Raw genomic sequence first — 17,101 nt, forward strand, 5'->3', positions numbered from 1 at the left:
AAAGGCTTGCAAAAAGTCTAATTGACAATTTAATAAAAAAAAAAACTTATACTTCCTCCGTTCTGTTAATATTGCAACAAGGAGGAAATTACGCATCACGAAACACATTTTATATGCTAAATATCTATAATTGTGTAAGAGTAAAAATTATAAAAAGTTAATTTTGTAAAAGTATTATATGAGACGAATCCAACAAGATCCCACTTGACTATATTTTGCTTAACGTATAACTCATTTATATGGTCAAACAAGAGTGATGAATAGTTCAAAAAGTCCATTGTTGCGATATTAATAGAACGGAAGAAGTATTAAGTAAACAAAAAAAAAAAAGTCACATGATATATTTTAGTAGGAATAAAACCTTAATGAGCATATCTTGAGCTACTCCATACTCGTTCAAAAACTCTAATGAGCACAAGCACGAGTCGAGCAAAGTCTTATTAAGCTAAGCGAGCATGAGTCGAGCACAAGTAAAAAGTTTTCGAGTCGAGTCAAGCATCCCTCAGCTCGTGATCGACTCACTTGATTAGCACCCCCTAGTCTTACATGTATTGTTATTTTGCCACTCTAACATGACACAATTATGATTCTAACAAAAGAAAGTGTGATTGCAAATCAAGCTGGACACATGAAACTGGTGAAAAGAAGGCTCACTACACTTGTAACCGAAACAAAACATCATCTTTATCGTTGTGAAGCCAATAACTTAAAATCCAACAATTACCGGGTTCTATTTTCTTCTTTCTCAAAACCGGTGGAACAAAATTTATATCGCAAACAAATAAGAAAAATGATTTTGGTTTCCTTAAGATCCTTGATTCCTACGTCCAACACGAGCAACGAATCCAGCTTTAATTGGTGCAACTGACCTTCCAGAACCACACTGCAAAATACAAATCAATCAAATTAGCAAAGCACATTAGAGGGAAAAAATTCAAGCTATCAGTCAATCCATGATAACCAGACATCCAACAGAGATGAGTATCAGAATATGTAATGAGTGAATCCAATGCGTGGATATAATTTAAAGATAGATACTAAAGGAAATGGCAAATCACTTATTACACGAACAAAGTCGGAGTTTTGAGAGAAAAACTTCTAGGAAAAAGGCCTCAGAACTGAATAATCATTATCATGGACTTGTAAGTCAGACAATGTAGGCAAAATATTTTTAAATCATCATTGGCCTACGCAAGGAGGAGAGGCATAAAAACCTCTACATAAAGACTTCGATCATCAATGGGATGCATTTGGCAAATATCTAACTGTACATAAAGGTCCGCACATGGACCAGGATTCAAGATGATGATTAGACATTAGACAGTCCAGTAATTAGGGGGATTATAGAGGGGTATTGGGATAAATTTCTCTCAAACCAGTAACTGAAGCTCTCAATAACATACATGGGAATTAAAATGCACGTTTTATTACAGGTATAAAAACCTCTTACGTATCAGTATCCTTACACAGCAGAGCTTAACCTATGCACATAGCAAGGTTTCAAGATACACAAAACTGGGATGAGGCCTCAGAACTCGGATAATAGTTATTTCATAGGCACATTGACAAGTGCTCAAAAATACCACTAGTCATCATAGGCCTTTCACACAGCTTTGACAAGAAAGGACTTCAGAAAAATACGAGTTGCTCATGCACAAAGACAAGAATATCGATAGACCAAGTCAAAACTGAACAAGGACACCAAAAAGAAAGCAGCAAATTTCAATGGAAGACTAACCTGTTCACATCTGAGGAAGAAGAGTCGATTTTCCTTCGACAATATGGTGTCTGAGCTCTTACACCCATTGCATATAACATACTCATCTGCAATATTATAAAATGCTGCCTTTTAGATCTGATGGTTTAAACCAGTGTAGAACATGATTGGAGAATTATGTATTTTTGTCATGAAAATTAGGCTGCTAAATATATCCAGTCACGGCCGTCACAAGATAATGCAAGGCCATTTGCAATAAAGTTCATCATATCAAAGAGACTATCTATTCATGCAATTAGTCGGTCATAATATAATAATTATATATAAGGATGACGCACTATATATACATACGACTTTCTAATGCATAAAATCAGTATCCATGGATAGGTAGATGAGTCAAATAGAGCAAAGCATAAAAGCATTTGTTACAACATTAAACAACTTAGTTCAGGACAATGATAGAAAGCAGGTACTTACTGACATATCTCCTCAATATTCCTTCAAAATTCTTTGGGGCAAATCTTCCTTTCACCACCAATCTCTGCTGTCCATCAAGAGATCCACTTGTTCCCATTTCTGCTAGTAAAAAGGTCATGACATGTTCTGGTTGCCTATGCATCCTGAAAAACAACACAGAATGTTTAACATAAGAGACCTTTCTCTTTTAATAAATAGAAATTTAGAAGAGCTAAACCAGATTAAAAACAGAAATGGAGAGCGACACATCATATATAACTCACATTTATACTTAATAAAGGCATTGCCTAGCAATACACTTTGATATCAGTAGTAGACTATTGATCCATTAGGCAAGCATTCTACTTGGCCTAGTATTAGTTCAGTAAAATTCCAGTTCAGCTTAGCAAGCCTAGAGCCACAGAAGATCAGATCAACATTAGGATAGGCTTAGTCAACCTTCGACTTTTCTCAGTATAATTTCAGTGGTTGTTCATTTTCTTTATTGTGTTTTCAAGTGTATCACACATCAGATTCAAATCAAAATTTTAAATTAACATGTAACCAAAAAAAGTTGAACCAAATGAGTCTAGCCTCAATCCATTTATTATCCAGCCTGAGCTCCCTATTGCTACCTTACTTGCTCAATCTAAGCACCAGAACTTGAGGTCATTTTTACCTTATCCCTCCCTTCCCCAGGCGATAAAAAACAAAACAAAAAACAAGAAAAGGTAACCTTTCAAAGAAATAAAGCTAATAATAAAGGAAAACCAAAGGGCTAAGAACTTTAGATATTCTAAAGATTAGAAGAGTTATACATACGTCTTGCATAGATCCATAAAGTTGACAAAAACGGTCTTTTTTGTGCCTTCACGCAACACTTGGGGAGGTCTCATAACTGTTCGACGCCTGTCTCCAGCAAGTTCTGGGTTGTTCTCACGAAGGATGTTGAACACCCTTCCAAGAAGCTGCAGGTTATAAATAAGATTAAACACAATATACAGCAGTGCCTAACAACAAACAGCAATCACATCAAAGGGAAAACAATATTCTGCATTCTCAATATGAAGATCCATCTCATACACAGTAGGAAGGAAAGCAATATGCCACAGAAGATGTCCCCATGACATGGAGGAGAACAATGTCAGAAAGGACCAAGCTTTACTAGTTTACTGTTGAGGTAATCATGTGCCTTGGTTATTCAAAACCAACAGTATTACAATTCACAGAGATACCATGGTAAATGATCAACAAGTACTACTCTAATCCCACCGCAATTATCTTAGTTTCTAACTTTCTATTTTTGTTTGACCAAATGATTGTATTAGTTCATGTATTGCAATTACAAAGAGTTGAAAACACGTTACCCCAGGACATTCATTGTAAAAGCAAGTAGATAACAATTAGTAATTAGAGTACTCTACACATTTTCTTGTGACATAAGTTGCATATATAATATCAATCTTTTCTGAAGCGCAGGGCTAATCCACCACTAATACAGAGATGGAAGGGATGGTGGAAAAGCATTTTCTTGTCAATTTCCCCGTGTGAGGGAGGCAGTATATACACCTCAAAATTATCCAGAAAATAAAAGTGTAGACAATAAATACTGCTTTAAGGCAAAGAAACTTCTCAATAAGATCCTCTAGTAACAAATTTTATTCAACATTTGAGACATTACAACTACAGAAAGGAATCCAACATCTAATGGCATATAAGAAAAATGATATTGTACAAGTTATAAGGCAATGACAGAAATAGCAATTTTAGCATTTTGGTTTGCAAACAAGAGAGACAATGTATGAAACAGACCTCCTCATATGTATAATCTCTGTCACTTCCTTCCCAAGGATATAGCGTTCGTTCTCCTTGCAAAACTATCCCCTCTCCCTCTTCATCTTCTTCAATGTTATCTGAGTCAAAAGCCATGTCAGGCATAATTTACTAAAGGCTCCCTAATATAGTTGACAAAAATGGTAAACTTATGTCGATAGCTCTTCTCTACATATTTGGTGACGAAAAGAAATAAAAAAATCCTACCATCTTTCTCTTCCCCAAAGTCAGCAGTATCATCGCCTGAAAGGTTACTTTCGACCTGCAAACGGAATCTCTTCATCAAAAGTTATTCAATAAATAAGATATTCCTAAAGTAATGTAAATCTTCCCCCTTCTTACAGGCTTCTTCTTCTTTTTCTTCAAGCCAGCAAAGGAATTTTCAACTCCATCAGATACTGCAGAGGAGCAGAAATATCAGAGGTGAACATCTCTCAAATAGTGAATAACAGTAGACAACTTCAACACCTATACCCTAAATCACAAATTAGTCTTTTATCTTAATACTCGCTCTATCCCATTATGCAATTTAAATCTGAGTTCAGCATGGAAATTAAAAATACAGTCAAAAGAGAGGGGGGAAAAAGTGTGCAGTTTAACTTGGAAAAACACAAAAAACAAAGTGTAAAGTTCACCATAGGAAGGAGGGAGTCGAAAAATACTCAAATGCTTGCCCTTCCACATTATAAAAGTTCATTGCAAAATGATGATCAAATTCAATACATTTTAAATTATAATTTCAAGAACACTTAAGCTACACCAATCCAAATGCAAAATCCTTCCACATTATAAAAGTTCATTGCAAAATGATGATCAAATACAATACATTTTAAATTATAATTTCAAGAACACTTAAGCTACACCAATCCAAATGCAAAATGAAAAAGACAAGTGTTCAGCATCTTACACAACTGTCACAAGAGAGGAAGACACATACCTGACAAGTTCTCTGTTTTCTCAGCCAATTTATCCAGAGGTTCATCAGCAGGATCTTGAATGACAACCTTTTTCTTCTTCTTTTTCTTAGTCGGATCAAATGGTACTATCTGAATGAAGAAAAGCAAAAGGATATGATGTCAACAAAGTAGACATCTTATGAAATTCAATATTGGCTTTAATAAAAGTTAGGAAATTGAAGTTCCAACCAAATTAACAACCGTAACTGATATGAGACTATCTCTCTCTAATCTCCATATGGAAAGCCTCAGCTCCTACCGATAAAGATACCAGAGATGAAACTTAAGGGCCAGAAGGTATTCTAAACCAAAGGAGAATATTTAAAAGCTCACTAAGTTTTCTTAGCTAGTTTGATCAAGGATTAGATGCCAGTCTTCTCCTAAAAGTGTTTTTACTCCTTCAAACCATACAGAAAACTACCCAAAAAAAAAATGAAGGGAAGCTTCTTTCTTTTCCTGTTACATTTTGCGTATAGGATGCTGACAAACTTAATAGTTAATAATCTTAACTGTACGACACGTAGTCACGTACCAGAGCTGACTTGCCTATTGTAGCTGAACACTCAATAAATATCGAAGACCGTAGAAGGTCCCAATTTATTTCATTCCAGCAAGTGCTCAAGCCTGGAGTATCTTAATACTTAAAACACTTCATATCAAGGTATTATTCTGAAAGCCTCTACCAAAGACACATCACTTGTTTATATTTTTTTGGTCAAACTACTTTGAGATGGAAGCAGAGTATAGAATTATGTTCCACAGCACAATGAAGGCCGCTAAATTGGCAAGAATGATAAGACCACCAAAGACGCAACACTTAAATTGCGAGCTTATCCAATTTAAGCCTTGTTTTATTTGTTCGGAGTTGCCAGCATACTACTTGATCATGTAATAATTCAAAGCTCCACAAAAAGTCATTCACTCCAATGAGCATACTAAAAATCTCTTTAAAACAGATCAACAGTCAAAGAGGAAGTTTCGACAGAGGGTACATTACTAGGAAGTTGGACCTCTTTGTTGTGACAATCAAATCACCCTATAATCTATAGCCTACACAAAGCCGTGAATCAAAGAGAAGGTGTTCAAAGGTCTTTTCTACATAAGGCATTTGACAACCAGTTCAATACTTGCATGTAGACTTTAAAACTTACTAACCAAGGCCCTATTTTAATCCCAACATTAGCATCTTCTACACAAGCTGGGGTTGCAAGATTTTCAGCACTCAATAGCTTCTCGTGCATGCGATTCCCACTGAATTTCATTCGATTCTCATCGCCACTTTAGCACGTTTTCTATGAAGTTCAAAGACCTCTCTCATTCCCTTACTAATTAAACACCCCTGTAATCAACTACTACTTTTTGTAGCAATTAAAAACTTCATATCAATTATATATCCGTGAATGAAACTATCAGCATTCAGATAATTTCTAGCTCACACAACCAAGCCAACCTCATCCTTTTGGAATTAAGACTTTGGCATATGCATATACCTGAATGTTATAAAAATATAATCTTTCCAAGATTCCATGTAAACTAAGAGAAATACGAGATTTTGGGCTAAACTGCTACACCTAATTGCAATTTCATTTACCCAAAAATATTTAAAAGATGATACGAGTAAATTATAATTGTAACCTCAAAAGCTACACAAATAAGCAGTAAATTATATTGAAATCAATTGCCGAAAATTACAGAAAAATTAAACGAAAAAAGAAAACCCTAATAAATTTTTTAAAAAAAAAAAAGAAATACCCACATCAGGAATTTCTTCTTTCAATTCGGTGACGTTGTCTTCAGAAGCCATGATTTCTTCGCTCAATTAAAACCTATAAATCAAATAAAAAGGGTTAGAATTAAAAATAGCTGGGAATTCAAATCTGCTTTTATAATTGAAATTTAAAAAAAGAAAAAATTGAGACTCGAAAGAGAGATTAAAAAGCTTCAATCTTGAACCAGAAATTAAACAAGAAATTGGGAAGAAGAGATCGAAAAAATCGGCGGCTAGGTTAGGGAGAAAAAGGACGAACCTGAGAAAAGGGATGTTTAATTGAGAACCCTTATTTTTGCAAAGTTGCGAGCTTTGTTTGTTGCTAACTCTCAAGTTTGTTCTAAAACGATTGAATACCCCAGAATACTCGATTCATAACCCTCGTTGCGAGCTTATTTTTAGTTTAGTTCATCTCAACTCTAATAAGTTCAGTTCAATTCATTTCACTTCAATTCAATCTCTAATTTCTTTTTCTCATAAAATATTCAGTTCAGTAAATTAAGATAGGCTCTAGGTGAGAGAATCCTTGAAAATTTGTGACCTTAAAATCACAAGATGAGTACCCCCACCAACTCTAAAACTCCATTATAATTAGGCACGTTTATTTCACCTTATTTTCGCGGAATTGAAATTAATTAAACTGAAATGAAATTATTTTGCTAAAATTAAATTGTTTTTACTGAACTGAAAATTATTTTACTGAACTGATATTATTTTTTACTGATTTTCTATTACTCCGTACATTTGTTCTTTAAAGTTACTGATTTTTACTGAACTGAATTTAATTTTATTAACTGGACTTATTTTTACTGAATTGAAATTATTTGTATAAAATATTATATTTTTAAGGTGAAGTGAACAGGGCCTTAGTCCAAAAATTTTTGCATGAATACTTTTTATGTACTCCGGTAAATCATCAAAATATATCCAAATAAAGTTGGTAAATAGTGCTAAAAGTCAAAACGTGTCGACTAATTTGAAATATAGAAAATATGCAAGTATCAAACTATAATGATACGAAAATAAAAATTTCGCTACCAAATATTGAAATACATACATTACCATAAAGCATAAACTATTGTGAAATGCGTATTTAACTATTAAATTATTAATCAGTTATAATTATTGATGATATATAATACAACATGATTCCCTCAAAAATAATATAATACGGAGTACAACATAATGTGTCAGTGTGAACATAAATTTAAAGTTGTTACTTGTTAATGAAACTTCTCCTAGGTTATTAGGAGAGAGGATAAGGGAATTTCCTACACTTAAAGTGACTCTAATAGGAGTTGAACCTCTAGCATCAAAGTTGTAAGACTCATTACTTTTTATAATATACCAGGTGTATATAGAGGTAGGTACACTTAAGGGTGATTTTTCCCTCATTTGATATTCTTTTTACTCCTTTTTAATTTTAAAATGAGCATAAAATGGCTTCAGGTACACCTTTTACCCGGGTGCATATAAATCAAGTTATCCACCTTTACCACTTGACCTTGGTAAATACGAGTTCTACTTGCAACGAAAGGTTAGTGGTATTCAATTATTCATGTACACAAATATTTTGCTACATATGTTTGAATAAGCCATATAGTTCTTTGTTGTGGATTTGTTGTTTTATCCTTGTAATTTCTAGTGCATAGCAAATACTGAATAGCTAAATAGAGTAAGTATATACGAGTAACTATTTACACTTCTTTCTCAATCCATAGTGAATGCTTTTTTGAAGGAATCTATAGTGAATGCTTAGTGTTGTTCCTTTGACTTGAATCTAACTTGAAGGAGGATTATTGACAGATTAGACATTTTGACATGTGAGTCCAATATAGGCAGGATTGACATTGTAAATACTCAAGAACTTATGGCTTATTCAAACATATGATAGGAATGGCGAATAGCAATAATCACGGGCAAGTAAACTAGAAGTTGAACAAGACATGTCCGGTAAATCGTAAACTGAATAAACAGTTGTAAATCTGTACACATTGAAGATTCAAACAGCCGATTTCTTCCATTTTAGGCTGATTAGCTGGGATAGGAATATAGGATTGAAAGATAAATGTACACAACTGCAATACTATACATAACCAGAAAGGAAAAATAATAATAATAATAATAATAATGGGGCGTAAATATAGGCCTTCTGAACATCACTTCTATTGAAACAATGAGAAGGGTTTGTGTGCTTGTGTCATCAACTCACACTCCACGATCAGCTCCAAAGTCTTAGGCAGGCTATGCCGGCAATGGCTCTTCCATAACTGCCAAAGAAGAGCCAAAGCATCAATATATTGTTGACAGAGAGGGTGAGGAGGAGAAAAAAAAACAAAAGAGAAATTCTTTGAGAAAATTTCTGAAATGCCATCACTATCTTAGAATGGAAAAGGTGAAAAACAAAGAGTGAAGAATGTGGAAGACGGAAGGATATCTACCTTTTCTCCTCTCAGGAATTTTATCTGAAACCTCCTCAACATCATCAGCAACGGGAGCCTTGGTAGGAACATCAGGTAGATCCAACTTCTCTTCCTCTTCAGGAACTGTAGTGGGAACTTCTGGTAGATCTTGGACAGTAAGCTACACCAACAAAAGCATACCTCCATCAGATAAGACTACGACAAGAACATACACGATGCTAGAGTGTAATATGCAACCACAAGATATAATAGTAGAATATCTAGTAGGGCTGCAAGACTGCATTTGAGATCAGAGATTTTCTAGTAGGGCTGCATACAAATGAAGCATATTCCAAATACATAGGCATGGTCCCTTGTCACATAGTTTACATATCTTTGTTCAGTTCTAATAAGGTTTGTACAGATTAGGGGTGTACAAAAACTGGCCCGGACCTGTAGATTCAGGTCCAGTCCCGGTCCTTGAAATTCAAGGATTCCGGGCTTCAGGTCCGGTCCGGGTAAAACCCGGAATTTTCAGGTCCGGACCTGAAACCGGTAAAGCTACTTTTTTTATTTGATAAGTCTAAACAGTAAAACAGGTCAGCAATATTATTTTAAAAAGAATGAAAAAAAAAATAATCAATAATCAGGTCTATTCAGGTCCAAACCCGGACCGGACCTGATTTTTCAGGTCTGGACCGGAACCGGACCTGCTGATTCAGGTCCGGTTTCCGATCCGGTTTTGGACCGGTGTACAACCCTTAGTTCTTGCTGTGCCACATGTGCACAGGTGTGTGTATTCAATTGTATAGTTAAGTATGAATTAATCTAAAAAGATCAAAGTTCAAGGTTCATAATTATTTCCATGCCTAATGACTACCAACTACCAAGTTCATACAAAATATGAGCATATATTCTTAGGATGGTATCAATGTGTCATGATATACAGGAAAATTTTGTTAAATTTATTTAAGTACATCACTACATCTGAATGAACAAGTGAGTTTACATCTCAATCTAAGTTCCCCATAAATATGCATATAGATTAGCATTTCTTGCATAAAGTCTTACCCTTTTTTTCTCATTGAACTTAGCTAATTCAGAGAATATCTGATGCAACAAGTATATTTCTCACAGTTTGTGGACAGAGTATAGTTGAATCAGCTATTTCCAACAATGTAAAACATTCACAACAACATTGTGAATCAAATTCATCCTCACATGTGCAATTGTATTTCAGTAGATACACATGAAAGAACACGCCACTACATGTCCGTGTATATATAAAGATATACCCGATTACAGAATTACACAGCAGAACAAATACAAAATCACTATTAATTTGTGTGTGCGTTTTTTTTTTTTTGTGTGTGTGTGTGGGGGGGGGGGGGGGGGGGGGGTCCCATAAAAAATAATGACAACAAAACTTAATATACTATATATTGCCACGGTGCCACCAAAGCTTGACAATGTATAAATCCTAAGTTCTCTCTTGCGATAAAGCATTTGAAATCTTCTCTACAATTTCTTCTTTGAAAAATATCTATATCATACAGAAATGATGCTTTGGACCTACTTGATGTGGACAAAAAATATGCTTGTGGGAGCCAGAAGATATGGAGTTGAGCACATTATGATAAAACAAGCCATAAGTAATAGCTATAAGTGGTGAATAAATATGGTCTCTAAGAAGTTCTGAGGAAGACCGAAGATGTGGGAGCCTTCTCCCCTCAGAGTCTCAGACTACTGTTCAAGTAGGGAAACTTTCCTTCACGTAATCAAATATCTTATACTGTTTGTGGAAGGGGTTCTCCGATTTCCTGAGTCAATTAGGCTTAGGATTTGTATCACATGTGATCCTAAAGAGCACTGGGCAACTTAAGGATGCTTCCTTCAATTCATTACAGAATTGCCCAAGGCTTATATTATGTGTGTTTTTATATTATGAACATAATCTCATCATTTAAGTTCCTTCCAGCTGATTACAGACTGATTTCATCTAAAAAGCCATAGATAGAAATTAATATGCAGTCTCAATCAGCTCATCAAGCCCTTAATACTAGACACAGCATAGATAAGGACAAGTATCTCAAAAATTAAACATACCATTGCTTCTAGATTATCAAATTCTGCTAATACTTCTTCCTCGTCATCAGCAGATAATTTCTCCCCCAGTATAGCATGTATTTCCTAGAAACAGATACCAAATGAAAGATTAATAGTTTCCCAAATAAAGTTGAAAAAAAATATTGTAATTTGAACAAGAAATGCACACAGGTTCACATAACATGCACCGTGTACAGCTATAGCCAATCGCATACAAGCAATTCTGAAGAGACATGACAGGAAAATTATAGTGCTTAGGTAGCCATAAGTTATAGCCAACCGTAATTAGATTTACAAAGCCACCTTCTGTCTATGACTCTATCATGCACCTGTAAAGTGTTGTCCGGCTTGTCCCCGTGACTTGTGCTTCTTATTAATTTATTGTATTGACAGCATCAAATCTGTCAAGTCTACCATGTATATTGTCCAAACATGTCATTACCAAGCACAAATATGAAGCTAGAAGTAGTATTCTTGTTCTAAGCACTACCCTATTGGTAATACCAGAGTGCTGATCGTTCTAAAGGACACACTCGGGGATCAAGTGATCCAACTTAATGGCATAAATGGCAAGAAATTTAGGAAATGTTGATCACGAGACACTTTCTAATGAGTAATGACTAACTACAACTTCCTAATGAAGGAGAATCAATTTCAAGGAGACCAGGGTATCCCAGGGGCTAAGAACACAATTACATATAAACAGCTAGTGGTTGAGAACTGATAACTAAGGGCTGAAAATTGAGAACGCAAGTATGCAACTGCTCCTGTCAAAATGCTTCATGCTGTTAATTTGTAAATACCAAATATCTGGTCCTGACATCATGGCATTACAACGTGAAAAGATGAACAATAAACTCTGAGAGAGGACAGTGAACATTGATTGGACATGGGACTATGGGAGTCTACTATGGCCATCAAGACTAAGGTCAAGACTCGCAAGGTTACTTCCTATTTCTTGTTATTAAAACTTAAATTTTTATTTTTTCTTTTCAATTTGCAGGACTTATTAATTTCTTCATTTTAACTTTAAATGTACCCCTAACTCCAAAGCCTTTGGGAAAAAAAAGAAACAAAATATGACAGTCAAATCAGCAGGAAAACTATAGTTTTCAGAATATGAATAAAGGAAAGCATACATCTTGATAGGCTCTTGCTTCTTCAGTGTCATCCATCAACTTCTGAACATCATCCAGGTTAAGTTCACTTTGAATTGCTTTCATTGCATTGCTTCCCGCTTGCAAGCTCTCAAAGACAGCCTTTTGCTTGCTGGATAATTCTATATCTGCCAACTAAATCAAATAAAATTGTGAGACTAATGAATCGGAAAGAGTAAGGTCGCTTAAAATAGCATCAAAAGCTGGAGGGTCATAATGGTTGACATTCTTACTTGCTGCTCGACATTAATTAGCCAAGCATCAACTTTCTGCAGCAACTCTTCCTGCACCTTCTTCTTCTTCAATGCAAGTAAGGCTCTATCTTTTTTCTTTTCACGAATCAAGTCCCTTGCTGCTTGTTTTTCAGCTTCGATGACAGCTTCAAGCTGAAAAGAGGGGAATAAAAAACAACAAAAAGATATGAAGAAGTGCTATAGCTGGACATGATGAGCAAGTAACAAACATGTAAAGTGAATATGCAACAAACTACGAAGATTTATCCAGTGGGTCACCAAAGAAAAATATACAATTCTAACCCAACCAAGATATTAACTTTACTGTTGAAGCATATCTGCATATACTCATAATGGCAATAAAAAGAAATCAACCTATACAAATGGATCAAACAACAAAAATCGCGAATCTAATCTAAAACCCCACACAGAGACAAGTGATGCAAATATTAATAAACAGAGGGAGTGACTAAAATCTAGATTTGTATTGGCAATGTGATTGGAGTTATTGAACCACTTATATTATCTCATTTACAACCCCTGAAATTTCAATAAACCATCCCTTTTAAGTATTATATGTTTAAGCAATAAAAATTTTCAGATTTGCAAAATTGTATACTTGTCTCACAATACAGGTATGTCCAACTATTTCTTCTTCAATTTGACACATATTAGAAATTTTTTATTGGACATAATATAGCAAAATACATTGTTACATAGCACACACAATAACTCATATCCCTAAATAAACTCATTCACCAAAACAAGCTCTGACTCTCATATATATAAACCCCAAAGTCCAAACTCACACCAACTAGAACATTCCTCATTGAAGAAGAGTCCATGTTACAGTAATTTATGCTTTCATTGTCTTCAAAGACTTAAATGGAGTAGATTACCCCCCACCCCCACCCAAAAAAAAAAAAAAAAAAAAAAAAAAACCTCTCTTCCCAAAAAGCAGAAAAAGAACAAGATTCAAGCTGAAGCTGCAAGAAGCAGATTTTCTCAGCTAAATGTTTTTTGTTCCCCAAAAGCTGAAGCTTCAAGAAGATTAGCTAGCCAAATCACAATGCTGAACTTTCAACACCTACTGCTAGACAAATGGGAAATAACAATTCAAACAGACACCAAAGCCAGTTTCTAATGCATAATTGATACATACCTAGAAATCAGTTAGAAAATTCATCAGATTTTGACTCCAACCACCATGATAATATTAGGACTCCTTTCACTGAGCATCTCTAGGTGTCATTGCATCTGATCAGTTTACTGAGGATTCTATCATTTCCACAATTTAGATACATTTTATCATCAAGCAATTCAAATACAGGTAGCAACTAGCATTATGAGTTTATGATAATAATAATGTCACCCTGGATCACATACAATGCCCAACAATAACCTAAAAGTGAAATAAGTAAAACATATACTTTCTTCCAAAATACATTTTGCTAGTTCAACAGGTATTGAAACTATAAGCACTTGATTCAGTTGATTGTACTAGCCGACCTTCTAAGATTAATCCTCTATCTGAATTGGTGATGCATCGTTATATAACTTATATTATGTGATCGCCTTCTATGGCTCTCACAAAGCAGGCATTCTAAGAAGATAGTATCAATACCCTTCTTTGAAGTAAGTTTGTTTGGAAACATTTTAATCACTCCACCCACAACCATATTCTAATACACAACGAATTACAATAGCCGGCTTGTTCATTAGAATCATCCATTTGTCCATATCACCCAATCAATCAAAGAAATGAACCGAATGTAGCAAATGGCATAACTAATACGTAGTATAAACATAGATACACCCAATTCAAGTCAAACATTTTGGAATTCTATGCAACAAGCAACCATAACAGAATTCCAGCATATTGGGCTTACTTCCCACCAAAGCTACCTTTCTCACCATAGGCTGATAACTAAACCCCCAAATAGTTGTAATTGGACTCCTTTGCATTAAAAGTTTAAAACCTCACCCCATCAATAATCAAATCTACCATGTTTTATACTAACTTCAGACAACAGAAAGCTTCTACTTAAGCACGAAATCCTTTCCATATCCACCAAAATCGAACCCAAGCTCAAACATACTTTCATCCCTAAGCAGAACAATGCATAACCTAATTGAGGACAATAAAGCTAATTGAGCTAATCAACACCCCATTTAATCAAAAACTAATCTTCACCTATCTATCTAATAAAATGTGTGCATTATTCTTTTCTTTAATATACATACTATAAAACCAAATGTATAATCAAAATCAAAGAGAATCAGATCAACATAAACTAAAACATTTATCAACATAATCCGGCATTTCAACATTAACCCAACAAAATTAAAAAGATTACAATTATTACCCAGAAAACAAAATTCAAAAAAGGGGGAAAAAAGCAAGGAATTAATTACCTGTTGCTGATATTGACCAAGCTTGCGTCTCTGAGTTTTTAGAGAGAGAATTGCACGATCAACCTCAGTGATCTTGGGTTTTTTCACAAAAATATTACCCATTTCAACAAATTAAACACCCACCAATTTGATTTGTCAGAAAATTATCAACAAGCTGAAAAAAAGCTTCCCCCACTAATTCCTCCAATAATTTCTCAGCTTTATCTCGTTGGTTCGCAATTGATTCACAGTGTCGGCCGTTGAAATCACTCAATCAGCAACTGTTACACGGCACGGCCGTGGCGGAGGTGGTGGTGGTGCGGTGGTCGATGACCGGAAGGAGGAGAGAGAGGGGTTGTGGGAAGAAGGAAGAGGGGGCAAGACCACAAGAGTCGCAAGACCGCCGAGTATTCTAAGCTCGATTTCCTTTTCACTTTGTTGTTGTTACTTTTTCTTTCGAGGGAAAACTTGGTCATTTTTGCTAAACTAGGGGAAAATGGTAGAAATGGTTGGTTACTTGGTTTAGGCCTCGTTTGGTTACTAGTAGATTTTTCAATTCGAATGATCGGATCGAGTCTGATAAGGTTGAATTGGGTTGGGTTAATTTTTAAACTTGACTCATGCTAAATTATTATGTCTACGCGAGTCTAAATTTGAATCAGATATTTTTCAGGTCAGTTTCGAATCAGGTCGAGTCAGGTGTGGTTTTGACATCTCTAGTTACAACACGAAATAAGAGACGAATAAGATAGTATAGGAAGTAAAAATTTCCAAGAATGGTAAAAATCATGATTGTTTAATAGGAAGGAAATTGCATTGTCCATTGAATTAATTCTCATATACTTTTATACTTCATCTATTATTCTATGATTGCACTATAGAAGTTGGCACACTTATTTTTGGTAGTGGGAAAACGAAAGAGAGAGGAACAAAATTTTCACTTTTGCTAACAGCAAAATACATGCATTTCACTTTTGCTATCGGATAAATTTTTTATTTTATTTTACTACCATTTTAAAAATTGCTACCACTTAACACTTTCAATTAAAAATTGCTAACCAAAGCGTTAGAGTGTCTTGGGAGATTGAAAAAACTAAACTAAACCCTCAATTGATGCTCGCCGACGACCGTTGATGAGCGGCGGCAAGGGGAACAAGGAAATTGGTTTTTTGTTATTTTTAGAGAGAATGTGTAGCGAAATTAAAGGGTCACTAAAATAAAAAAAATGGTTAAAGAAAAAAGGGACCTACTGATCTTCTTATGAATATAAATAAAGGTCCTAAAAATTGAAATAGGCTAAATTTAAAAATATAAATTAAACTATAGAGGTTATTTTTTTAAAGCTAAATTAATATGCATATAAAATTTAAATTTTACTATAGCATATTTAAATACATTAATATACTTTGCTTATACAAGTATTTTATATGCATAGTATATGGTTATATTATTAAAATATTGAGAACGAAAATTTCGAGGATGGAATAGACTTTTTTTTATAAATAAAACAATGATTGAGTAGACTTTGTTAATGAGTAGATTTTCTTTTTTTTTTTTTTTTATTGTTACAATTTTTTTTTTTTTTTTTTACGGATAGTAACTAAAAATAATTACATACATCTGGGTGTATGGTGCACCCAAAAGTATTTTTAAAGGAGAAATAATCAAATAATCATAAAAATGAATAAATAATACCCTTGAATGCACCTTGCATCGGGTGTATATAACAATTTCTCGATGGTAACAACTAATTTTGTTGGATCTAATCTAGAACTTAATTTATTCCTAATATCATATTAAATGTACAATTTATGTTAAAAAAACAACTATTGATTTAATAAAATAAAATATATTGATGATAAAAAAATATTTCCTCTGTTCTTTTTTACTTGACCTGTTTATTTTATCACGCTTGCCAATGCACAAGTTTAACCATCAATAATTTTAATACTCTATAAGTTAATATTATAAAAGTTATATATTGTGATAATACTTATTTAGACGATTCTAACAAGATCCTACATGAATATGTTTTTCTTTACCCATAATTCACAAAAGACGGTTAAAGGTGGGTTGATG

The 17,101-nt window shown here is 34.3% G+C and overlaps 2 protein-coding genes and 1 non-coding gene across 3 annotated transcripts; all 3 read right to left on the minus strand.

The window, feature by feature from the left end:
• Positions 1 to 635: 635 nt before the first annotated feature.
• On the minus strand, positions 636 to 7,128 carry LOC145636426 (eukaryotic translation initiation factor 2 subunit beta-like). Its single transcript, XM_081687988.1, has 10 exons — positions 6,990 to 7,128; positions 6,719 to 6,788; positions 4,944 to 5,052; positions 4,349 to 4,404; positions 4,214 to 4,268; positions 3,986 to 4,086; positions 2,996 to 3,141; positions 2,195 to 2,337; positions 1,739 to 1,824; positions 636 to 883 (listed from the first exon to the last, which is right to left on the minus strand). The coding sequence occupies exons 2-10, from the start codon at positions 6,764 to 6,766 to the stop codon at positions 806 to 808; spliced, it is 822 nt and encodes a 273-aa protein (XP_081544114.1). The 5' UTR covers positions 6,767 to 6,788; positions 6,990 to 7,128; the 3' UTR covers positions 636 to 805.
• Positions 1,106 to 1,191, minus strand: LOC145637703 (small nucleolar RNA SNORD34). Its single transcript, XR_014114439.1, has one exon. It is a non-coding gene; the product is annotated as a small nucleolar RNA SNORD34 (small nucleolar RNA).
• A 1,551-nt stretch (positions 7,129 to 8,679) lies between the features above and the next one.
• Positions 8,680 to 15,486, minus strand: LOC145635382 (vacuolar protein sorting-associated protein 20 homolog 1-like). Its single transcript, XM_081686662.1, has 6 exons — positions 15,044 to 15,486; positions 12,629 to 12,781; positions 12,378 to 12,530; positions 11,239 to 11,322; positions 9,172 to 9,313; positions 8,680 to 9,000 (listed from the first exon to the last, which is right to left on the minus strand). The coding sequence occupies exons 1-6, from the start codon at positions 15,143 to 15,145 to the stop codon at positions 8,975 to 8,977; spliced, it is 660 nt and encodes a 219-aa protein (XP_081542788.1). The 5' UTR covers positions 15,146 to 15,486; the 3' UTR covers positions 8,680 to 8,974.
• Positions 15,487 to 17,101: the final 1,615 nt, after the last annotated feature.

Source organism: Chenopodium album, chromosome 6 (genome assembly GCF_948465745.1).
Source record: "Chenopodium album chromosome 6, dcCheAlbu1.1, whole genome shotgun sequence".
Taxonomy (NCBI): domain Eukaryota; kingdom Viridiplantae; phylum Streptophyta; class Magnoliopsida; order Caryophyllales; family Amaranthaceae; genus Chenopodium; species Chenopodium album.